The 26,600-nt window shown below is 40.0% G+C and overlaps 1 protein-coding gene and 1 long non-coding RNA gene across 3 annotated transcripts; both read left to right on the top strand.

Moving 5' to 3' along the window:
- Positions 1-2,930: 2,930 nt before the first annotated feature.
- Positions 2,931-4,092, top strand: LOC145801863 (uncharacterized). The gene is made up of 3 exons (XR_014343590.1): positions 2,931-3,267; positions 3,356-3,524; positions 3,927-4,092. It is a non-coding gene; the product is annotated as an uncharacterized LOC145801863 (long non-coding RNA).
- A 16-nt stretch (positions 4,093-4,108) lies between these two features.
- On the top strand, positions 4,109-5,163 carry LOC145801862 (GDP-L-galactose phosphorylase 2-like). 2 transcript variants are annotated; one of them, XM_082893624.1, is made up of 3 exons: positions 4,109-4,239; positions 4,590-4,835; positions 4,924-5,163. In XM_082893624.1, the coding sequence occupies exons 1-3, from the start codon at positions 4,192-4,194 to the stop codon at positions 5,146-5,148; spliced, it is 519 nt and encodes a 172-aa protein (XP_082749750.1). In that variant the 5' UTR covers positions 4,109-4,191; the 3' UTR covers positions 5,149-5,163. The 2 variants fall into 2 exon arrangements, with proteins under 2 accessions (XP_082749750.1, XP_082749749.1); XM_082893623.1 differs by having other exon boundaries at positions 4,135-4,239; positions 4,575-4,835.
- Positions 5,164-26,600: the final 21,437 nt, after the last annotated feature.

Here is a 26,600-nt window from a genome sequence, read left to right as displayed (position 1 = left end):
ACTTATTTTTATTTTTTTTAGGTGCATCTAAGCTAGATGCATCTACGATGCAATAATATTTATGAATAAATTTGAAAAAAAAAATTCAATAAAGACTAAAAAAAAAATTCAATTTTTTTTTGTTTTCTATTTTTCATTTTTTGCATCTTTAGTAAATTTTTTACATCACGTATGGAGTTGATGTATTAGTGATGTGGCAAATTCTATAGTGTGTTTGGTTTGAGTTTTTTGGATTAAGTTTTTTAAAAATTGAGTTTTTTAGTTTTCGTGTTTTTTTTTTGTTTTTAGTGAATATTTTTAAAATTTTAAACATTTTTTTTTTTACTTTTTTAGATGCACCTTACTTTAGATGTATCTAAAAAGTAAAAAAATTGTGAAAAAATATTTTAAAAAATTAATAAATACATAAAAATACAAAATATGTATAGAATTCTCGTATTTTTTTTTGTATTTTTGGTATTTAGTAAATTTTTAAAAGGTTTCTTTCACAAATTTTTTACTTTTTAGGTATATTTATGTTAGGCATGTCTAAAAAGTAAAAAAAATTGCTTAAAATATTAAAAAAATTCAATAAAAATAAAAAAAAACGAAAAACAAGAAAGTAGAATTTTCTGAAAAGAGTTTTTGGAAAACTCTAACCAAGCATGTGAGTTTTTTGGATGGAAGTTAGTCTAGGAGTAAAATGAGAATGATTGCAAACAGGAAGGGTCAAAGTGAAAAAAATCAAACTTTAAGGGTCAAAATGGAAAACGGGTAAAACTTTAGGGGGCAAAGTGTAATTTACCCTTTTTTTTTTTGGCATGTAAGCAATGTTGTCTTGCTTTCACATGCTTGATCAAGTCTAGTTCGACTGTACTTGTTAACGAATCCATTTTCATGGATCCACTACAAGAAATAAGGGTTTTTGCGGCGTTTTTTTAGCGACGTTTTTTAAAACGTCATTTTTATTAATATTTAACGACGTTTTAAAAACGTCGCATATTTTTTTAATTAAAACGACACAGTTTTGTAATTGAAGGCGTTTAAAAACGCCTCCAAATGCGGTAGGCCACACGTGCCTATTTTAAATCTGAGAATAAAGCTTTTGTAAGCCCTTAGGCCTTCAGACATAAACCAACATTGAATCCTCACATCGCCTCTCTCTCAACCCTCTCTAAAAACCCTTATTTTGAATCTCACCTTCAAATCTCACAGATTCACCGACTTCGAAGCTCCACCACCACCACCATCTGCACCGGCGAGGTAGCGAGATTCACCGATTCACCGATTTCACAAATTCACCGATTCAAATCTCACAGATTCACCGATTTTAGATCAGTCTGCACTGCCACCGTGATTTCGATTCAGATCGGTTTGCACTGCCACCGTGATTTCAATTCTATCTCTAGATCTCTCTCTCTGAGATTTATCTTTGATTTCATCTCAGAGCGATTTCGATTTCTCTCTCTCTCTCTATTTCGAAGCTCCACCGCCATCGCCATCTGCACCAACGAGCTATCGATTTCTCTCTTGGCTCTGACGCTGGTTCCATTTATATTGTTAATTTTCATCGGCAATCGCTTTTTCTTCGTATTTTGTTTTGATTATCAATTTGCTATTTTGTTGATATCATGTGAGTTTCATTCTAATCTAATATTGAATCAACTTCTATCCTCTTTGGTATGCTTTTTTATGTGTCAAAGATTGCAGGGAGCAAAAGCGTTATGGAATGACACCCCTCAAGAAATCTGTGGATCTTCAGAGATTGAATGAATTGGTGTCAATTGGGTAAGTGGAACCAGAATAATGTATTTATTTTCCCAATCTCTGATTATTATTTTTTTCTTTTTCCTTCCTTTTTTTCTGAAGTCAATTCTTGTTGTTAACTTTTGTCATGAGTATTATTTTCTCACTAGATGTCACCATTTAGTCTTAGGTCTTCAAAAGTGAAAATAAATATTAAAATATAGAAGACAGAAGGGTGAAATTAATGTAATTACATATGGCTCTGACTCTTGGAATTTTTTTCCCCCCTGAAATTTTAAATAAAAAGTGAACCAATGTTGTCATCTGCCTTGAATCCAATGCCTTAATGCAGTTCAACTTTCGTCCCACTTTTCCTGGGGCACAGTCCTACATTTCTGATACATTGATCGATAATGTTTTGGCTGTGTTTGATATCTGGATTAGGTTCACTATGATTATGAGTTCGGTGGGATTGAGTGATGGGATTACTAATATGGTGGTATTAGGTTGGAAATGTGAGATTAATTGCATTTGTTTGTTTACTATGGGAAATAGTTACATGCTCGTGTTTGTTTTGCTTTAATTGGTTGAGATTAAATCTATGAAATTATTTAAAAGCTCTCATTACATAAAAGTCAGCTTTGTGCATTGAAAAAATAATAGTCAGCTTTGTTGTTTTTGTAAATTGGGGGCAAAATAGTCAGCTTTGATGTTTCAACATTAGATTACATATGGCTCTGACTCTTGGAATTTTTATTTATATTAAGTTGATTCACTGATTATTTATATTAAGTTGATTCACTTATGTGCTCTTGATCTATGATATTAGGCTCTTCATCTCAGGCACATTTTTCAAATCAATTAATTCTTTGGTAGTCAATTTTGTTTCAGATTATTGAACCTTAGCATGAATTATATAAATAAGTCTTTTATTTTGTCCCACTATTTGCTCAGCTAATTAAATGATCTAAGGCTTGTAATTCCACAGGGCATCATTTAGCCCTAGTTCTAACCTTTGCGTAAGGCTCCATTCTCTATAAGAAAAGGAATTTCTTTGTATATGACAGAAATAGTTGAAGTCACTTCAATGAAATTGTAGTTTTCTGTGCCTGCTTTCTGCATTTTGTCAGGACTGAACTGCACAAATATGGTTGTTTGAATGATCAATTTTTCTTAACTTCATCTGTATTTCCTTCTAAAATGCACCTCTTTTTCTATTTGATGGATTATTTTAAACTTTGTTCTGGCATTGTTCAACAATTATGCATATTCTGTCCTCTCATTGGTCATATATTTGAAAATAAGGGGTTGGAATTGATGTCTCATGTTGCATCTTCACTACTGAAGACAATGAGTAGCTGATGCCTTATGCCAAAACATGTTACTAAGGAAAATATGTTTGTGACCCCTAAAAAGCCTCCCCTAGTTTGACTCATAATGACATGGCATGTTATGTGTCAACTTTTGATTTGCCTCAAACTCAACCATAGAAGACCCAACTCCCTTCTCACGTTATTATGGGTGCATTTGAGGATTTGAATTGTGGGTCTCTATCATTTCTATGTTACTCAGTTTCTTAATTGAAAGATATATTCTTTTCTTTGATTCTTTGCTATGTTAATAATTTCAGTCCGAGCATGATGGGTCAGATGTACAAGTGCACCTAAATGTTGAACATCATTATGAAGCAGATGTAATCCCCAACATGTCAAGGTCACCTAGGGTAAAGTACATAACCTATTATGAAGACTCTGACAGTCTTCCTGGAAAGAGAACAGTAGTTTGAGAGCTTGACAAGGGTATGTAAAATGTCTCACAAATCACGTTAACTGTTGTATGCAATTTTGGACAACAGTGGCTTCAAAGGATTTCAGGCTCAGTAAATAATTTCACACGTGCGCGTGCATATATATATATATATATCTTTATTATCTCCCAAAATACACACATGTCCACTACTTGAATCATTGTCATGTTGCTTTTCATTCCTCATTTAATTCTCTGTTTTTACTTTCAATTCCATGTTTCTCCTTGTTATTTTTTCTCCTGTTCCAAAGCTTTTTGAAAAATTATCCTATTGTGCATGCTGTAACTAATGTTTTTCATGAATGGCTTGTATTAGAGTACACTGATGTAAAAGAAATCGAAATGTGACAACACTGGCCCTTTTAAATGATATGGTTTTTGATGTTCTTTCCTAGGAGGGTAGGCCCAAATTCAGGTAAATTGGTCATAATGTTCATGCAATTAGGAGCAAAGCTACCTCTGTATGCTTTCAAGAGGGTGAACAAGATTGTCGGTGAAAAGGGTCTAATTGCTCTCGACTACATAGAGCCTTCCATTGCTTTCTTGGATTCTCTTCTTCTTGGGAAGGTAAATTGTAAAAGTTTTAGCTTCAAATTTTGTATGTACCAATCATCATAATCAGCTGATATCGTTACCATTTGATGGTAGTGGGAGGATCGTATGCAGAGAGGGCTCTTTCGCTATGATGTCACCGCTTGCGAAACCAAGGTCTTTGCCATTTTCTTTCTCTTCATTTTGATAGTTTATAGCTAAATTTTTCAGTCTAAATTATGCTTAGTTGAGTACTTTGCTCAATATGGTTCATCTGGACTTGTATGATTACTAGCTATGCGTGCATACGCAATGGGCTTTCAATTTTAGATCTAATTTTTTTGGTGATTTGATGAATGGGAAATATGGGTTGAATTTGAAAAGTATTGACAGTTATTTACTAGATTAGTTAACAACATGGACATTTTTGAAAAGAAAGAAAGAAAAAAAAAGAAAGAAAGTGTAATAATCCTTCAAAACTTTTATGAGTTGTGTTTTATATAATAGAATAGATGATGATTTTTCAGGTAATCCCGGGAGAGTATGGATTCATTGCACAGCTGAATGAGGGCAGACACCTTAAGAAGAGGCCAACTGAGTTTCGTGTTGATAAGGTCCTGCAGCCCTTTGATGGGAACAAATTCAACTTCACTAAAGTTGGACAGGAAGAGGTGCTTTTCCAGTTTGAAGCAAGTGATGAAGACAATGAAACCCAGTTCTTCCCAAATGCACCCATCGATGTTGAGAATTCTCCAAGTGTCGTGGCCATCAATGTATGTCTGCTTTACTTGCTCTTCATGTTAAGATTGTGTATAGAAGAAGTTTTAGCTAAGCTGGTTTATTTTAATTATGCGTCAACAGGTTAGTCCTATTGAGTATGGTCATGTACTTTTGATCCCTTGGATTCTTGAATGCCTGCCTCAGAGGATCGACAGGGTGAGTTTCTTGCTTGCTCTTTACATGGAAGCAGAAGCTGGAAACCCGTACTTCAGATTGGGTTACAACAACTTGGGTGCATTTGCTACAATCAACCACCTTCATTTCCAGGTTCATATAATATCCCCTTTTTCGTATCCCTCAAATTGATTATAACAATTCTGTCATCATATCTCTTACAAGCAGCAGGTGCACACGCAATGTTGTGCAAAGGTCTGTAAAACCGTTCATGTTTGTGGAAATCGAAATATTTCAGTCAGTTTGATTCTTCACATGGCAGTGTTCAAACTCATTGGCAGTTGTGGGCATTTCTGGAAAACGAAAAAAGTGTGAGGAAGCATTCACACCAACTGACACGTGCACTTTATATAATAGCATAGATAGTATAGATAATTAGTTAGTTTTTCTGTTGGTAAAGGAAAGAAAGTTCTATGATTTTTATGGCTACAAGCTTATTACTTGGCTGTGCCCTTTCCAATTGAGAAAGCTCCGATTAGGGAGATAACTACTTTGAATGGTGGGGTGAAAATCTCTGAGCTGTTAAATTATCCAGTCAGAGGTCTTGTTTTTGAGGGTGGAAATACTCTGGAAGATTTGTCCAATGCTGTCTCGGATTCCTGCATTTGCCTTCAAGATAACAACGTACCTTACAATGTGCTAATCTCTGAGTTTGGGAAACGGATCTATCCTTTTGTTATCTATCCTTTCTCCTTTAGCACTGTAGGTTCTGTGACATAACCGTACACTTTAGATAACTATTGCATTGTCTGGTTTTGAAATATTCTGTCTAAAAAGTTCGAGTACGAATCATTGCTGAAATTTCAAGTGCCCTTTTGTTCTTGCACTCGTTCAAACCTGAAAAGATTGTACACGGCGACCTAAAGCCGGAAAACATCCTTCTTGATTCCAATCTCAACTGCAAGCTATGTGTTTTCGGGATTTGTAGACTAATGCCAGGAGAGACCCTCCGTTGCCCAAGTTTCCAGCGGTATACCGAGCCAAAGGGTGCTTTCTCATATACTTGCCAAGGCTCATCAATTGTAATAGGTGCTATGTAGCATTACCTGTTGTGTTGTGATGCTTTTTAGCTTTCTAGAGAACACTACAAGGTTTTTCTTTTTTTCATTCAAGTGGGAGCATTGTGCTTGTGAGCAGGATTGATTAGCCTCAGTAATGCTCATGAAGAATCTTCAAGTTGGTGTATGCCCTAAGTGAACTACAAACTAAGCTTCAGAAGTGATTGAAGTAGCTAAATTGGAATAGCCTTGTAGGTCCTATTTGGACAGAGAACAGAATTTTACTTCATTCCTGTGGTTTTTCTCGAGCAAGATGATTTATTTAATCTAGTGAATTTTTGTGAAAATCTTTTGCAGAACCGTACCTGACTCGGATTATTGGTGGTTTTGCTTTCAGGAGATAATGCACGTTCCTCAGGTGGCAGCCGATGGATTCACCTACGAAGGAGATGCTCTGCGTGGATGGTTGGAAATTGGCCGAGAAACTTCCCCGATGACCAATTTGAGACTGGATCACTTGCATCTCACTCCCAACCATGCACTGAGACTTGCTATTCAAGATTGGCTTTGCAAAGTTTAACATACCATTCGTATACATTCAGTCTATGTCATAATGTATATTTGTAGAGTCTTCTTGTATTTGGAGAAAAAAAAACCCTTTTACCATTGTATTTGGATAACTATTGAAATATTCTGTCTAAAGAGGACTGGGAGAAACAACAGGCTAAAGAGGTAGAGCACTGCATTGGCTTCTGTATGCCAGTTGTATCAAAATCTTGTATTGGTATCACGAACTTTTTTTTATGTATTTTATTTTATTTGTATGTTAATAGGTTAGTAATAAGGTAGCTTACAACGAATGAGCTATGGTCGCTCTATCGATTCGTTGTTGCTATTACACATATGAAACTGAATTAATGATTCATTTGTTATTTGAATGGGAGTTATTATTTTATCTGTTTGTTTTATTATAGGTATTTGAATGGGAGTTAATATTTTGTATGTTAGTTTTATTATAGTTATTTTTTTATTAATTGAATGAGAAACCAAATTCAATATTTTCTTACAGGTATTCTTTTTAATTTAATCAAATAAAACTAGCACAATCTCAAAAAAAAAAAAAAAAAAAATTATTCATATTATTGTTATTTTTCAGCTTTATTACAGGTATGTTTTTTAGTTAAATATAACAGATTCAGAACAATTTTTTTTTTTAAAAAAAGAGCTATAACGGCGTTTTTTCAAAACGCCACTACAGTGCCAACGGACATTTTTTTAAAATAAAAAAATTTATCACGGCGTTTTAAAAACGTCGCTAAATATTGGATGACGTCATTTTATCATTATTTATCGCATTTAGCGGCGTTTTTAAAAACGCCGCCTATACTAATTTTACGACGTTTTTAAAGCGTCATAAACTTATAGCGACGGCCGCGTCCTCGACGTTTGGTGATAAGCGTCACTAAAGGAATTAGCGGCGTTTTTCATACATATAGCGGCGTTTTTAAAACGCCGCTAAAAGTCATTTTTCCAGCAGTGATCATTACTTGTTGAATGTTCAGTGTTGAAGCCATTTTCATTGGATGATACTTGTTGAATGCTGTTGTCGAATTAAGTTTTATTTGAATGCTTGTTCAGAATGTATTAGATTTTCTTTATCTATGAATGAAGTTTAAAAAATAATAATACTAAAAGTATGCCATCGTTAAGGTAACCACCATCACTCCTATGTCACTACCACATTCAGGCCAGTTCTATGCATCAGTTTTTCCTTATCTACAGATGAAGTTATTCAAAAAAAAAAAAGAAACAAAACAAAACAAAACAAACAAACAAACAAACAAAAGCTAGGCAAACTTTAAAAATTGATTCCTCTATGGATAATATATTGTTACCAATTTTTTTTTTATTTACTTATACCAAAATAAAGTCTGCAAGCATTTATAATTACTACAAAATTTAAAAAAAAAAAAAAACCACTAAAATTTATTTATAAGATTAAAATATAAAAATATAAAAATACAAAGAAATCTAAAAGATAAAAATTCAATATACTTTTTAAAACTCCCAAACTTTTTTTGAGGATCAGTCTCTTTTTCAATGAAGTTTATGAAAATTTATTCAATACATGAAGAGGAAATTGTGCAGATTTAACAACCGCAATGGCAAATAATTGAACCGCACACAAAAAAAGTTGACCTCAAGTTATTGAATATTTGTTATTTTGTGTGCAGTTCTATAACAACATGAAATTCCTAATAATAAACCAAAATCTTCTACTAGTTACAAACACTTATTTGACAACCATTTGTCTTAGGTATTTTGTTAACAATTGGGGAGGTCTAAATACATCTTAAATTTCTCAAACATGCATTGTAATACTTGTATTTTTGAAGGAAAAAGACACGCATGTACAAATAGGCGTTGAGAGATATTTATGGAATGTATTTAGAACAACCTTTATGAAGTAGTTTAGTCAAAATGACTAAAATACCCTCTTGCATATATATATATATATAACTTATTACTTAAAAAAAAAATTTCACATCACATCATATCCTAAATGTTATTCAAATGAAAATTATTTATATTTAACAAGTTTCACTCTCATTTAGACTTATTATTAGAGGAAATTGGTAAGGAACTTCATTAATCATTAACAAATTACAAACTCCACAACACATTAATAACTTCAGCTTTTGAGGCTAGACAACATTGTTCTTCACCTCTAGGAGAGTAGTAGATTGAACATGTCAGATCATACGTTAGATGCCTTCCTAAAATGATCCACAACAGATCCAAGGTCCTTCATTATACAACTAGCTTGGCTTTCCTGCTCCAAATTTGAATTTAAAAAAAAAAAAAACCCTACCTAACCCGAAATTCAGGTAAGTGTACGTATATAATTGCCAAAACCAGACCAACTGTGTGTACGTGTTTGTAGAAGAATACCTTGCTGGTTATGGAGCTGCTCCCTACGACTTGCTAGAACACACACTGACAAAAAGAATCACAGGCCACATTGCTCAAGGCCTTTTTCACAAAACAGCAGCAACACAAGATGGGCAGTGCAGTACTAGTACTACCATGTCAGAAACTTGAAGAGCAAATTAGGGTGGGGGTTCAAAATGTTAACTCCAGACAACCAACCAGCGACAATAAAGGGTAAACTTCCAAAAGAATAGTAGCAATATGAGAAATCATAAAAGGGCCCATTTGTAGCAATAATTTTGTAATAAAATGGGTTTTCTATAAAGTTGTCAAATTTGAACTCTCATCTATGTTTCACATTACACTCGTGAGACTAGATCAAAGAAATCGAGGGTCTCTGAGCATGTTACAATTTTTGGCAACTCTGTTAGGGAATTTATGAAACCTTGACTCGAACTCCATGATATGACTTTTATTTTCAATTATATGTTTATTGCATTGTATGTATTGGTGCACTTAAAGTCCCTGTGTTGCCCAGATACTGGTGGGAGCACAGGTACACTTTTGTGACACTACACCTATTCCTACGTTACTTTGGCGGCCTTGTGTTTTAACCTTTTGAGATTTGAAGGTTCTCAGACTTTGAAGAAAGACTATATTGATTCTTTTTATTTCTTGGGTTCTTCATTGGTTATGACCCAAAGAACTCTTTGGTAATGTCACATTGACTTTAACCCCTAGAGTAGAGCCAACCTTGTGCATATAATGAGCTATAATACCTTCCAAAAGTAAGACAGGATGTTCTCCCATTTCTAGGATGTATGATACCATTTGTCTGAATAGTGAAACCCTAGATCATTTCAAAAGCGAGGACAGAGTAACCCTCCCCTCCCCCCATAGGGGTGTTTGTTCTCTTTCTTGCTATGTGCAATGTATGGGATCGATATAGGAAATCTCAAATTCAGATATGTGGTTCAGGCATTTTAGTTTACGGGGTTGAGTTCAGTGTGTCAGCATAAATTAGCAGTAATCAGTGATCAGTTGAGTCGAAACGCAACTAAAATTTTGATTAGGGATCCTATTGTTTTTGCAAGGTAGTTTGCAAACATAGCTTCAGACAAACTTGATATCCCCCAAGTTTTTTGGACTCGCTCCAGTAGACTTTGTAAACTCTAGGATCTTGTTGATGTTCAGCCAGCGTTAGTCTCTCTCCCACCAGTTACTTGAAGAAGAAAAAATAGGCAGTTATCAGCACCAGCACAAAACGCTCAGCAAACACCTGTCCGTTCCCATCCATTTAGCTCGCCAGTATCTAGTTCACCCAGACCAGTAATGGCACAGAGCACAGAAGAAGTTGCTGCTATGATGGCAATGTTCTAAAGAACTATAGATACCGTGAATCAAAGGATAACCGCACATGATGAACTTATCACTGATCTACGACGCCCATCTAGGGCATCAGCATCTAACGTGCTTCCAGTCCCAGCTGCCCAACCAAATCCTGATCCACCACCACTAGTTGAAAACCCACAAGTCCTGGATCCTTAGGAAATGTTTGCACAGGCTTCTACCTACAGGCCCTTGGCACAGCCCCATGGAGAACTCCTTCCCTTTGACATCAACGATATTGATCCAACCATGATCAAAATTGCCAGGATAGAGAAAGCACTGAAAAAGTTCCAAGGCTTCAATTCCATTTCGGATATTGAAGACGGGTATACTGAAGCCTCGATCAGATTACCAGAAAAATTCAAAATGCCTCATATTGATAGATTTGACGGGAGTGGGGACCCGATTGTGCCTGTTCGCCTGTTTTCAGATGTATTGAGGTCAATGAGCCTGTCACAAGCTCAAAAATTGTCCTTGTTTAGAAGAACTTTATCAGATTTGGCAGCTATTTGGTGCGCCAAGCTGGAGGATTCTACGAAAAGGAATTGGAAGGAGCTGTTTGAGGGGTTCGTTAACCAATATTCATATAACACTCAGATAGAGGTAACCATCAGTGAGCTAGAAGTAACCCAGAACCCCAAGGAACCTTTTATCGACTTTGTTGCCAAATGGAGGGCAAGGGCGGCCAAGATGAGAGACAAACCCTCGGAAAGGGAGCAAGTCCAACTAGTGGTCCAAAATCTTAAGCCATATATGTTGCAAAGAATGATAGTGGCACCATTGTCTACATTTGCTGCTCTGCATGAATTGGGGGTCCAAATTATAAGTGCATTCAAAAAAAGCATTATCCAAAGAACCAGCGAACCTGCGAAGAGGTGTAGGCGCGCCCCTTGGGGCTTCATGCTACAGTTCGAACTCAAATGTCACGATTCTTAATCTGATCTCACAATGTGTGATGTGAGATTGATAAATCACCAAAGAGTCCAAATCCGGCAAATCGTTTTGGAAAACTGATTTTTGTAAAGAAATGCCAAACGTGGACTGTTTTGCCAGATACAGAGTCACCACCTAAATATTTTATTTTGGGGGAATTTAGGAAACCCTGACTTAGCACCTAAGGCCACGTGTCTGTCATTACCAAAGTTGCCTCGGCTCGAGAACTTGGGTACGATTGGGGAAGGTCATTTAATGAGCACCCCTGCTCGCCTGATCAAAGATCGGCTTGTACTAAACATGATATCGAATTTTTGAAAACACATGAATTCTTATTCCGGTTAATTAGCTAGAATTACTATGTGATGTGCACAGCAAAACAAGTATAGGCTAGATTGCCTAATTTGGAACAAAGCATTGCATATCCGTTTGTTTGGAAAATGGTTTGAAGTTTGCTACTCGTAAGTAGGCTAAAAGTGCGGATTTTGATGAATTGTCCCAATTCAGGTAATCCAACCTTCACCTACAGGCATTTAGATAGTTATATCAAGTAAGCAATTAGCCTCACGGCAAGCATGCTTTCATGGCAGCATCGACACACATGCAGTATGGTAAAGCGTAAACACTCACAGTGTACTCCGAGCCAAAACAGAGAACTAGTTAGAAATCAATGCATGATCCTAGTTCATGTTAAAATGGCTAATGCAACACATGCAAAAATGCAATTAAGATAGGCTCGGCTATCCTAAGAATGTCATGTGAGATGCAACTTGGTATGTGTATTCAAATTGGAGTTGAAATACAATGCAGTTAGTATGATGCGCCGAGCCTGGTGCATGCAATACAGATGAATGGATGCAAACATGCAAGCATAAGGTATGCTAAATGAAACGTGCCCTAAAACTAACCATCGTAAGCGGTTAAGTAAAAAGGAGAAAGAAATGGGGGTTGGAAGACATGCATTACACACACGCACGCTTATTACAATGATACGCCCTCTCGAGGGAGGGACCGAGTAAAGAGCTAACTAGCTAATCTAAACTAATTAAACTAATTATTACAACACAAATTAATTAACTAATCCTAGTTAACTAATTATTACAAAACAACTTGAAATAGCTAACGCATTAACTAATTACAGGGTAGAAACCAAAGCAAAATGTTAGCTATCTAAGCATGGCAGCTAAGGAAAGCAATAAAACAGGAGGCTATTAGAGGGAGAGGACTGGATGCATGCTCGGTCGCCTCGTTCGGAAATCCAATGCGATGCCCCGATTTGGCTCTGTTTTCATTTGTCCTCAGAAACTTGCACCAAGCTCCAGAAAGATGAAAATCCACCTTGGGAATCCAGTGGGAGGGTGGCCGACCACTTTTGGTCCCTAGAAACACCTGCCGACCACTTTTTGTTGTTGAAAGCTAAGAAAAGTGGTCGGCCAGCTACTTTTTCTGGCTGGCCGACCAGTTGATGCTGCTGAACTACAATTTGCTGCAACAGAGAGCAAGAAAGGGCATGGCAATGTATTTGCAAGGTATGTGTGCACAACCACTCTCCCTATCATGTCATGAACTCAAGGGAGTGTAGGTTCTCGACCCTCGGGCCACCAATCGCGCATTTTCATGCGTGATGGCCGAGAGGCGAAGTTGCACAATTCAATGTAAAATGAATGCACAAGTAAACACATAAGGCCTAGAACTCTATCATGTATGATCAAGAGCGTTGGCGACCGGGAATTAAGGCACTTTTCATCACTTTAAGTATGAAACGTCCCTCGTTTCCCGTGTTTGGACTAACACCTATTCCAAACACAATGCAAGCAAGCATGGCATACTCAATGCGAATAAACTACATGGCATACTCGATGCAATGTGACATGATTAACTTAACAAAGTTAATGGCATGCAAACAATGCTAATGCATGCATGCACAATGCGACACTACAAGGACAAATTAGCAATGTTAGGAACATGCAAACTCAATGCAAAGGAGCAACTTAGCATACACAATGCAATGGGGCAACATGGCATGCACAATGCAATGTAAGATGGCATACTCAATGCAATGGAATAATACGGCATACTCAATGCAATATACATGGCATAATCAATGGACTTAAACCAACATGGGTAGACCTCAGTCATGCCTGAATTAGTGGCCATCGGTGATAAAATGAAGGCACATAAAGCAAGGCATGCATGCACAATGCATTGGCCATCCAAGAGGCCAAAGAGCACAACTCTCAAGAGTGCTCAATGAGTGACAAAAGTGGAAGTGTGACAACACTAAGTGCACTGAAATGAAGCAAGAAATGATGCCAAATCATTCAAACAACATGAGTAAAGCATGCTAGGGTCCTAAGGCATGAAAGCTAGCAAAGAGCAACACGAAGGAGGCATGCAATACATGGCATGAATGCATGAACTAAGCATGGACAGAGCTCAAGTAGGTCAAAACAAGGACCTAAACATGCTGAGATAAGGGCCCAAAGGCCTAGGCATGTAAGCATGCAAGCTAAGTCATAACAAGGCCATAATGCTCAACACTTAAAGACAATCAAAGCATGAATAAAGTGGTAACATAAGCATGCTATAAGCTGAAATGCCATGTTAGGTGATGCCAAATCATGTACACAACACAAATGAAGCATGCAAGGACGCTCAAAACTTAAGGCAAGCAAGAGCATTTGTACTACAAGTATACGAAACATGAAGCATGTGACTAAGGCAACCCAAAACAATCCTAGAACATGTTAGAATGAGTCTAAAACATGCATAGAAAGAAGCCAAAACATGCTAGTATGAAGGGCCTAAGGCATGATTCATACAAGGCAAATAAGACGGATTGCACTACACCTATTAAGACCAAGCATGGAATAACTTAAGCAATAAAAATCAGAGTTATATCATGGCAAAATAACCCCAAGTAAGCACTGAAATGGTGGCTCGCAAGCAAAGGCATGAAGGCATACACAATGGTTCATGTTAAGGCATAAAGAGGGAAACCCTCCAACGCATTGAATGAGTGAAAGATGCAAGTGCATGGCCATGAAACATGGACTGAAATCACATTATGAATGATGTCAAATCATTCAAATAAGCCAAGTAGAGCATGCTAGTGGACTTGATGCACAAAGCTAATAAGCTAGATTGAACCATAGCTATATAAAGCAAGTCATGCATGGCCAAAACCATAAAAAATAGAGCTAAAGCATGTTAAAACATGGACAAAAGCTTCATGAAGTTAAGCCAAAAGCATGCTAGAATGACATGCTACAACATGATGCGTGTTAGGCTATTTCATGGAAATACACTACAAGTGTAAGGAGCATGCAAAGGCTAACCAAACCAAACCTAAACAGGGGTATGAAATGGTAAAACATCACCAAAGACATACTGAAATGGACTCAAACCAAGCTAAAATGACATGTTACTTCATGAAACATACAAAGCTAGTTTAAGGGATTTACACTACAAGTGTATTAGGCATGCAAGAGCCAACCAAACCAACCCAAAACAGATCTAAGGCATGTTAAACAAACACCAAAAATCCACTGAGATGGCTCTAAAACAAGCTAGAAAGACATGTTCAAACATGAGGCATACAAGACTAGATTGTGTGATTTACACTACAAGTGTACTAACCATGCATAGAGTGACCAAGGCAAGTAAAAATAGTGGTATGCCTCAGCAAAATAACCACAAATACAAGCTAAGATATGGTCTACATACACTTAGTAAAGATGCTCAAACATGAGGCATATTAAGGCATGTATTGAAGATGCAAGGAGAGGGGATGGCTCTCTCCTTCTTAGGACCTTAAAACACCATCCCCACCACTGAAATCTAGAGGGATTTCAGTGGTGAGAAGGCCAATACAAGGTGGTTTCGAAGCTCACAAAAAAGGCACAAAAATGAGGCCAAACAAGGCCTAAGAGGGGGTAAACAACCCCAAACACAAAATTGATCTTAAAAAAACTTTTAAGCATGCAAAAACCAAAATTTTATCAGTTATAAGCTAAGCTTAAAACAGCATGCAAGATAAGCTAAAAGCTTAAGCAAGAAAAGGGGATTTAAGGCTTAGAAACTCACCCTTGTTGAACCACTTCAAGGCTGCAACTCCAGCAGGTTTTTCAAGCTCAAGGCAACCCAAGAACACCAAAATCAACCTCTAAGCACCTCAGTAGCAAAAGGATGGTGTTTGAGTGTGTGTTTGTGTGTTAAACTAAGACAAATCTACACTTTTGATGCACAAAAATGAAGAAACAAGGCAATATAGAGACAAAGCTATATCTATCTCTTCTAAGGCAATTTTTTTTGAACTTGGAGGAGGGAGGAGGAGCCTCCCTCTTATCGAAGAGGAAAGCCAAAGCTTCTTGCAGAAGCTAGGCTTGAATGCCATCCCTCCATGCACGTGTATGGAGCATGCATCAAATGCTCTCCAGTTGTGCCAGCTGTCCCAAAATATCTCCAAAAAGGTGCCAAAAAGCAGCAGGTGGTCGGCCTACTTGTAAAAGTGGTTGGCCAACCACTTTAGGTGGTCAACTAGAGCAAAAACTGGTCGGCCAAGGGTGGGAGAGGTCAACACACTAAATGCAAGGTGGTGGTGTGGTGGCCGGCCAGAAAAGATGGTCCAAAGACTAAGAAAGCTAGTTGTCTGACAAGAAAACTAGCTGGAAAAAGGAAAAGTGGTTGGCCAGGAGAAATACTGGTCTCCTACCCTTGTACCACCTCCCAAACAAGGAAAGCAAGGTTTGCACCAAAAACAAACCAAAGCGGATGCAAGACGAGAAATCGGGAGGCGAAACACGCGGCCAAAAGCCCCGAAAACTAGCTAACGAGTATCAAAAGTGGCATGTAACCACAAAAGTGGTCTCCTGGACCACAGTGTTCCTCTAGGTAGAGGTGACAAGGTGTGGTTCAAAAATTACGCCAAACGGAGAATGTTAAGCGGTCCCGAGACAAGGCGCGCAGCCAAAGGCTCCAAAAATCGGAAACTAGTCTCCAAACGGGAAAAGTGGCCTACGACTACGAAAAGTAGTCTACGACCACAGAGAGATGGTCTATATGACCACTCCCTCCCTCCGACAAGGGAAAAGAAGACTTGGTCTGCAAACCGAGCCAAAGCACAAAGAATTCCGAGGCCCGAAGGCAAGGCTCTCAGCCAAAACTCCGAAACCTCAAAACGAGCACAACATGCACCATCACCGAGCGCTCAATCGATGACGTCTGAGTCTTAAGGTCGGTAAAAAATGGAGAGTCTACAGTTTTCCCTCTTTGACAGAACTCAGAAGTCATAAGTGACGAGAGTGAATGTTAAAGCCCAGAGACAACCCATTTTTGACAAGGCCGAAGACTTAGACAAACAGGCAAGATAAAAAAGAGATGTGCCCGTAAACAGGGGCAAAATGCAAGTGACAATGCAAGAAGTCGAACATAACTTATGATCATGCAAAGAAAACTGGAACGAAGCAATTATGCAAAATAAATGCAACAATTTTAAGCAAGTGAATACAAACTACATTACATGCAGAAAGGATGTAAGAGAATTATACAATTCTCATTACGTCTCACACGGAGTACATACAATACCTGTCTGGTTCGTCAGGTTGCGCCAGCTTCAAATGAACCGTACATACAATATCGTGCTTGCAAAAGAGAGAAACTCAACAGGTACGATATTATTAGAAACATGCATAGCAATGCAAGTGAAAAGTGCGTAAGAACGCAAGTCGAGGAATGCATGATAATGTAACCTAAGTGTGACGCATAACAATGCGGTATGGATGCAAAACAATGCAGTCGAAACGAGCATGTAATGAAATGCACAGGATAGTGTGATGCGCAGGAAATCACGAATAAGAAAGTGTACAAAACAGTGTGATGCGCAAAGTAGCACGAGTGATGCAATGCACAAGACAGTGCGATGCGCAAAATAGCGCGGATGATGCAATGCACAAGACAGTGCGATTGAGGTGCGCAAGATAGCGCGATGCGCAAAATAGCGTGAATGATATGCAATGCACAAAGCAGTGCGATTGAGGTGCGCAAGATAGCGCGATGCGCAAAATAGCGCGAGTGATATGCATGCAAAATGCAAGTATTGTGCACAAAACAGTGCGATTGAGGTGCGCAAGATAGGACGATGCGCAAAGTAGTGTGAATGATATGCATGCAAAATGCAAGTATTGTGTACAAAACAATGCGATTGAGGTGAGCAAGATAGCGCGAATGATATGCATTGCACAAAACAGTGCGATTGAGGTACGCAAAATAGCGCGAAGGATATGCATGTAAAACGCAAGTATTGTGCACAAAACAGTGCGATTGAGGTGCGCAAGATAGCGCGATGCGCAAAATAACGTGAATGATATGCATTGCACAAAATAGTGCGATTATGGTGCGCAAGATAGCGCGATGCGCAAAATAGCACGAATGATATGCATGCAAAATGCAAGTATTGTGCACAAAACAGTGCGATTGAGGTGCGCAAGATAGCGCGATGCGCAAAATAGCGCGAATGATATGCATGCAAAATGCAAGTATTGTGCACGAAACAGCGCAATGGAGGTGAGCAAGATAGCGCGATTGAGGTGCGCAAGATAGCGCGATGCGCAAAATAGCTCGAATGATATGCAATGCACAAAACAGTGCGATGAAACAGATAGTGCAATAGATGCAAAGGGGACAAATTCTAACCATGCTGGAATCATGAGAGGAGAAAAACAAAACAACCGCCCAGGTGTGTTCAAAACACAACCTGAGATAAAACACGCCCAGACCCGCGCATCACGCGTCCTTAGATAAATTCCAAACATGCTGAAATCGCGTAACGAATAGGACACTCAAACCACGCTGAAATTGTGAGAGGAGGTTCGAAAACAACCCGTCCAGGTGTGTTCCAAACACAACCTGAGATAAAACATGCCCAGGCCCGCGCACACGCGTCCTGAGATAAATTCCAAACACGCTGAAATCGCGTAAGGAACGGGACACTCAAACCACGCTGAAATCGTGAGAGGAGGTCCAAAATAACCCGCCCAAGTGTGTTCAAAACACAACCTAAGATAAAACACGCCCAGACCCGCGCACACGCATCCTGAGATAAATTCCAAATACGCTGAAATCGTGTAAGGAACAGGACACTCAAACCATGCTGAAATCGTGAGAGGAGGTCCAGAACAACCCGCCCAAGTGTGTTCAAAACACAACCAGAGATAAAACACGCTCAGGCCCGCGCACATGCGTCCTGAGATAAATTCCAAATGGTGAAATCGCGTAAGGAACGGGGACACTCAAACCACGTTGAAATCGTGAGAGGAGGTCCAGAACAACCCACCCAGGTGTGTTCAAAACACAACTTGAGATAAAACACGCCCAGACCCGCGCACACGCGTCCTGAGATAAATTCCAAACACGCTGAAATCGTGTAAGGAACGGGGACGCTCAAACCACGCTGAAATCATGAGAGGAGGTCTGGAACAACCTGCCCAGGTGTGTTCAAAACACAGCCTGAGATAAAACACGCCCAGACCCGCGCACACGCGTCTTGAGATAAATTCCAAACACGCTGAAATCGTGTAAGGAACGGGGCACTTAAACCACGCTGAAATCGTGAGAGGAGGTTCGAAAACAACCTGCCCAGGTGTGTTTCAAACACAACCTGAGATAAAACACGCCCAGGCCCGCGCACACGTGTCCTGAGATAAATTCCAAACACGTTGAAATCGTGTAAGGAAAGGCAAGAGGAAGAAACATAGGGACGTATCCCGGTGTTTCGAAATGGTACGAGCATTGGAACGTATTCCAAATACTCTAAACCAGAGGAAGAAACATAGGGACGTATCCCGGTGTTTCAAAAATGGTACGAGCATTGGAACGTATTCCGAATACTCTAAACCAGAGAAAGAAACATAGGGACGTATCCTGGTGTTTCGAAATGGTACGAGCATTGGAACGTATTCTAAATACTCTAAACCAAAGAGGGAGAAACATAGGGACGTATCCCCATGTCTCGGAATGAAAGAGAAACGTAGGGACGTATCCCCGCGTTTCGGAAAGAAGAAGAAACATAGGGGCGTATCCCTTTGTTTCGGAAAGAAGGAGAGCGTGCATAACAATGCAAGTGGAGAGTGCGCAACAACGCAAGCTAAGAGGTGTGCATGACAATGCAACCTAAGATGAATTCCAAACACGCTGAAGTCGTGTGAGGAAAGAAACAAAAACAAGCAATCAGGCGTGTACATGACGAATCCTGAGAAGGCCCCAGAGGACAATGATCCTAAACGCTGCGAAGCATGAACAGATAAATGATACAAGATAACACAAGATGCAAATAAATACAAAAAGTGCGATGATATGATACATGTTACAACATGTTATAAGCAACGTAGAGCATGATGTTTAGGGAATGCTATAAACAAATAAAGCGGCACTTTAAAAAAGCACCTCGTGGGATGAGTGGCGATGAACTGCTCTACTCTGACGGGGAATCTCCCCTTTGTGTTCTTCAAACTCTTACCTTCAACTCGTAGTACAAAGGTGCTGAAATGCTGACAAGGAGCAACATCTGCTGGGGAAACCACGGATGCCGCTTTTCTTCCTGATTATATTCACAACTTTCCCTATTCTTCAACGGGGTGACAGACTAGGTTGGTTCAGTATCCAGAATTGAGATGCACACACGCTACCTCAACCTATGGGGCTTCCATACAGATTTCAAGCTGAGGATACACCCCTGGGTATTTAAACCAAACTTTAATCTCGGAAATTCCAAACCTTTGTGTTCTAGGCAACAACCATTCGAACTCTAGTTTCCACTGTCCCAGTTGATCTCCTAGGAAGTCATCTCAAACACAGCCAAGATGCCCCTGGCATGGGACGATACTCGGCAAGAGCACTTCTGATCGCCATTCTGGCTTTGAAACAGTCAACACAATATTTTGTTTCCTTCGAACACACAGTTCGTACAACATACTGCTCACTCTGAACACACAGCTCATAATACAGTACTCTGTTTATTCTGCATACGGCTCATGCAACACACTGCTCACTCTGAACACACGGCTCACAACACAATGCTCTGTTTATTCGGCATGCAGCTTATACAACGCACTGCTCACTCTGAACACACGACTCATAACACAGTACTTGATTTGCTCTGCACACGGCTCATACAACGCATTGCTCATTCTGAATACACGGCTCATAACATGGTGCTTGGTTTATTCGGCACACAGCTCATACAACACGCGGTTCAATCTGAACATACGGGATGCAAAGACGGAACTTACAGAAGTTGAAACACTCTCAGATGCTCCAAATTTTCCCTCTTTTATCTTGCAATCCGGAACCTATATGGCTTTAGATAGGTCCGGGTTCCATTATTCTCATATGACCTGGGTTGAACCCTGCAGTTTTATGAAAGAACAAATCCTGTTTTGCACAAATGTGGAGAACGGCACGGCACTCTGAGCATAAAACGATTTTTTGAAATTGAGAGATGAATTCTTAACTGGGTATTGAGCCTACGACTAAACACAGCGCACCACGACTCAACAACGGAAAACAAAGGTAAACAACCTAAACACATTGAGAAACACTCGAAACGACTCAAAACAAGAATCGAGACAAAACAAAAGGCACGACACTCAGACGTGCAAAGGGAGCCTATTTCCCCGGGTATTGTTTCCCACCCTTTCTTATTTGTGATCCTCACATCACTCAGCCCTTAGGCTCTATTTTTCTGAAAAAGCCCTTTCCTTACTTTTTCTCTCAACACACATCTCTCTATTCTTCAATCTCTCTTTTTTTTATCCCTCCCCAGGTATGGTTGATGGATAAACAAGAAGGTTGTGGGTTCTTGCCCAGCATATTCAGCTCGCGGCTATTTCCTCTGGTGACGTCTAGTCGATGCCCCGGATGAGGGAGTGGAGTATCTTGATCCATTCCAATTTGTGCTTCGCACTTGGCTTGATACCTCGCTGCTTGGGGATTGAGAGAGCTTTCAGCCCTTTGTGGTTAACTTTAGTTGTGCGCTTTGTGGCGAGTAGAGTGCCCTTTCTGGAAAGTATGTTGATGATGGGGAAAAGACAGAACACCTGACTCAACTGTGCCCCTAGTTCATCATTTTGACCATTTTTTTGTTTTGGCTTTCTACTAAAATAATTTTAATCAAGATGAGAGTTAGATTAACATGCGTGTTCAACTTTTCTAATTCAAAATCATGCAAGTTAGATTGTGAGCACTGAAAATTTTCCTTTTTTGGGTCCAAAATATGGTCCAGTTTTGGAAAAATAAAATAATTTTCGAGAAAATTAGTCAATCTCAGTAAAAATATTCTCGAAAACTGTTTTTGCAAACGGCCACTGCTCAATGAGCACAGTACCTACTCTCGAGATGCACAACCTAGAATCGGAAGCAATGGAAAATTGCCCCTTGTTTGAATAGTATCGCAGCACACTGTACGACAACGAAAAGTTGTCCCTTGTTTGGATAGCGCCGCGGCAGACTGTAATCAATCCTCAAAGTGACGATCACAACCGAATTCTCGGATACAGCAAAGACAAAGATGACCCATTCAATCTCATGGATAGAACAGTTGAATTTGAAGTGTTTATGGCTGGACTTCAGAATGAAGTTGCCTACGTATTCCAAACATGGGAATCAAGCCTTACGTAGTTCCGGTTAAGGTACCCTCGGGTATTAACCTCTCCTTTTGCGCTCTAACTTTTGCCAAGGCCGCCCTTCCGGGATTTCAACCTTGCGAGCTTTGTTTTTCTTTTCTTTTCAATTCTTTTTTTTTTTATATTTTCTTTGCTTTTTTTTTTCTTTTTGTACTTTTTTCTTGCTCTAACTTTTGCCTGGGTCGCCCTTTCGGGTTTTTGGCCTAGCGAGCCTCTCGAGGGTAAAAGTGTAGCTTTGTCCATGTCAAATGGTTTTTGAGATCCTGAAGTCATCTGAATCCAGGAGAATGGCTGTTGTTTGCTGATGATGTAGGAGTCCATCCAATGGGGCTGAATTTGCCCCTAGTGCTGTGGATGGGAACTCGATTGTCTTTCAGCAATTCTTTCTTCTTTTCTCCCTTCTGGGATTTGGCATTCTTGCCGATGTTCATTAGCTTGAGAAACATCTCAACTTTGACTCTTCGAGCACATTTGAAATTTTTGCCCCTAGTCCGAGGGGTGCTCCTGATCTAGCTTCACAAGCTTTCTTTGATAACATCTGATCTTCTTGATCCGACCTTCTTGCCTCTTGTTCGAGGGCTGCTTCAAGTCTGGCCACACAGGCTTCACATTGTAGTTGACCATTGAACATTTTGAATCCAGGTTCAAGGTTTGAAAGCGAAGGGGTTGAGTCTCGAGGCTGAGAGTGATCCTAAGCTGTACAATCTCAAGAACGATTCCACACAGGTCTTCGCAGGACCGTGCAAAACATTTTTTTCGAAATCTTTTAAGAAAGCGACTAATCGCTCGCGCTGAAGACAATGCGGAACCAATCTGGATCAAGCCAGGATCCTTCTCAGTACTCACATTAACAAGCATGATTTCATTCATTAAGGGCTTAGCATGCCTCTCTTTCTCTCAATTGATCAAATTTTTGCAAAAACCCGAGGAATTTCTTCCTCTTTGTTTTCAACACATTGTTTAAAAAGTTTTGAAAAACTTAGGTCAAACGCAATGACTTCAAGGCACAAAAAGACAGGTGAAAAGCACTGCCGTTCCATTCAAACTTCTGGCACAACTGGCGCAAGACAAAAGCAAACACAAGAGTGTGAAAATTTATTGCTATTTCATTTAGATCTGTTGGCAAAACTGGCTCCATGGCAGAAACAGACTCAAAAGAAAGCAAAAACGCAAACACAAAACAAGACAGTGAGGTCTGAGGTAACACCTCCGAAATCACCCGACTTCTGTATAACAGGACTGACTCGATACAACAAGACAGACCTTTAATAAAAAAGACTGACTCAAAACAAAGAGATAGACTCAAAACAAAACCACAGAACTGACTCAACACCTAAGTCTGGAACTACAAAAAAAGCCAACATTCGTAAATGCTCAAAACAGTGCGTGCCATACGCCATATCTGAAGTAAACTGAGCATTGCTCGCAGGTGGTTCATTCCCTGATCACATACTTGTACTATCCCCCAAGTCCACTGACCCAGAGACGATAGACTTTGCTGAGCTTGGTGGGATGATGACCTCGTCATCGATCAAATCTTGCACTTCGTGGCGCAGGCGAAAGCAATTGTTGGTGCTATGACCGGTTTGTTGATGGTATGCACAGTACTGGGTACCATTATGCTTAGTTGGAAGGGGATTCGGGAGGGGGCGAGGCTCAAGAGGTTTGAGATGGCCCTTTTCAACAAGGATTTGAAGAGCCTTGGACAAAGGCATATAGAGGGCATGGAAGACCCTGCGACCTCGGGGTTGGTACTTTGAGGTTTATGGATTCTTGCTGGGCGCACTAGCAAAAGGGTCGGCAGGCACTGGCTTGGTCTGCTGATTTTTCTCGGATGCGGAATTAGGGTTGGAAGAAGCAGTTCTGGTACAACGGTCCTTCTCTCGATTTTCCCCTTGGCTTGAACTGCCCTCGGTTTGAGTAGGGAAGGTGCCATCCACAGTTTTTGCAGCAACTACGAGTACCTATTGCTTATTCAATCCTGCGACTTTCAAAGCCACAACAGCCTGCAGAAGTTGTTCGTAAGGATCAGTGTCCACCCCCATCTTATTCTTTCCACTATCCTCAGCTTGGTTGAAGGTTTGGGTTGCTATATCAGTGCGAAGTCCTGTGGTTGTTGGCATGCCATTGCCTATACTTAGGATGGGTTTAGGTTGGCTGAGTTTAATTACAACTCGCCCCAGTAGCGGAGGCTCCTCCAGTATGAAATTCCCAACATGTGACATGGTCGACGGTGGAGCTGACATTCCGAAGGCTAGATTAGCTACAGATCTCTGAAGATTGCCGATCATTTCCATAAGCTCGAAAGTGGTGGGCTCACGAGTTTGAAATGGTTGAGGTTCCCAGATCAGGTGTGCGGCAGGTGACCTGGGCGGATGTTCTATTTCAACATCGGTCTCACCCTGCATGGCGATTCCCTGGTTTAATGTTGTTGCCATGACCACAATTTCTTCTGAATTTTGTGTCATCGCGAGTCTGCTTAACTGAACAGGGGTGAGGTGACTGGTGGCTGACAAATCTGATGAGCCGGTGAACCTTGACGGGCCCTTTTCTGCCTTGCCTCAGCGAAGGAGAACACTGGTTGCTCTGAACCGAATCTCTGAACTGAAAGAGAAAACAGGCAGCATCTCAGCCCAATTTCACCAGAACAAACATAAGCATAGCTGAATAACTGTATTCGACCACTGATCACTGTTCCCCAAATTACTGCCCCAAAACTGAATCTAATACCCGCAGATATAACTGATTCTCAAAATACTGATGCCCGCAGGCCTGATACCCAGACTTGCAAACTGATATGTGCAACCTATAGAGACACACTCTGACAGCACATAGCACGTAAATGAGAGCCAAAACACCCCTATGTTGGGGTAGGGTTTCCCTGTCCTATTTTGTCAGGAGCTAGGGTTTCGTTACGCACACAGCGGTTTCAAAACAACCTACAATCGGGTAAGCAACCTGTCCTAGTTTGGAATAGTCACTATGGATTCCGAATATGCACTAGGTCGAATGGTCAAAAAGGGTGCCCAGGTAAAATCGGGGTTTGTGTTTCCGTCGTGGCAGAGCCCGCAACCGGTCAGCCTTATGGCACGCTTCTCAAAGCGAGCCTCCGACAAACCGTTCAGGAATAACATACGGCAAACACAGTGTCCTAGGCGCACCAATGCAAATGCAATCACATAAGTGTGAACAAAACACGATATCATGAGTTTGAGTCAAGTTCTCTAACTTCCCCAGTGGAGTCGCCAGAAACTGTAGGTGCGCCCCTTAGGGCTTCATGCTACAGTTCGGACTCAAATGTCACGGTTCTTAATCTGATCTCACAATGTGCGATGTGAGATTGATAAATCACCAAAGAGTCCAAATCCGGCAAATCTATTTGGAAAACTGATTTTTGTAAAGAAGTGCCAAACATGGACTGTTTTGCCAAATACAGAGTCGCCACCTAAATATTTTATTTTGGGGGAATTTAGGAAACCCTGACTCGTCACCTAAGGCCACATGTCCGTCATCACCAAAGTTACCTCGGCTCGGGAACTTGGGTACGATTGGGGAAGGTCATTTAATGAGCACCCCCGCTTGCCCGATCAAAGATCGGCCTGTACTAAACATGATATCGAATTTTTGAAAACACATGCGTTCTTATTCCGGTTAATTATCTAGAATTACTATGTGATGCGCACAGCAAAACAAGTATAGACTAGATCGCCTAATTTGGAACAAAGCATTGCAAATCCGTTTGTTTGGAAAATGGTTTGAAGTTTGCTACTCGTAAGTAGGCTAAAAATGCGGATTTCGATGAATTGTCCCAATTCAGGTAATCCAACCTTCACCCACAGGCATTCAGACAGTTATATCAAGTAAGCAGTTAGCCTCATGGCAAGCATGCTTTCATGGCAACATCGACACACATGAAGTATGCTAAAGCGTAAATACTCACAGTGTATTCCGAGCCAAAACAGAGAACTAGTTAGAAATCAATGCATGATCCTAGTTCATGTTAAAATGGCTAATGCAACACATGCAAAAATACAATTAAGATAGGCTTGGTTATCCTAAGAATGTCATGTGAGATGCAACTTGGTATGTGTATTCAAATTGGAATTGAAATACAATGCAGTTAGTATGATGTGCCGAGCCCGGTGCATGCAATACAGATGAATGGATGCAAACATGCAAGCATAAGGTATGCTAAATGAAACGTGTCCTAAAACTAACCATCGTAAGCGGTTAAGTAAAAGGGAGAAAGAAATGGGGGTTAGAAGACATGCATCACACACACGCACGCTTATTACAACGATATGCCCGCTCGAGGGAGGGACCGAATAAAGAGCTAACTAGCTAATCTAAACTAATTAAACTAATTATTACAACACAAATTAATTAACTAATCCTAGTTAACTAATTATTACAAAACAACTTGAAATAGCTAACGCATTAACTAATTAGAGGGTAGAAACCAAAGCAAAATGTTAGCTATCTAAGCATGGCAGCTAAGGAAAGCAATAAAACAGGAGGCTATTAGAGGGAGAGGACTGGATGCATGCTCGGTCGCCTCGTTCGGAAATCCAATGCGATGCCCCGATTTGGCTCTGTTTTCATTTGTCCTCAGAAACTTGCACCAAGCTCCAGAAAGATGAAAATCCACCTTGGA

Source organism: Camellia sinensis, chromosome 11 (genome assembly GCF_055761805.1).
Source record: "Camellia sinensis isolate YWXY chromosome 11, ASM5576180v1, whole genome shotgun sequence".
Classification (NCBI taxonomy): Eukaryota; Viridiplantae; Streptophyta; class Magnoliopsida; order Ericales; family Theaceae; genus Camellia; species Camellia sinensis.
Note: the sequence above shows the minus strand (reverse complement) of the source record. Positions and strands in the feature narration are given on the sequence as shown.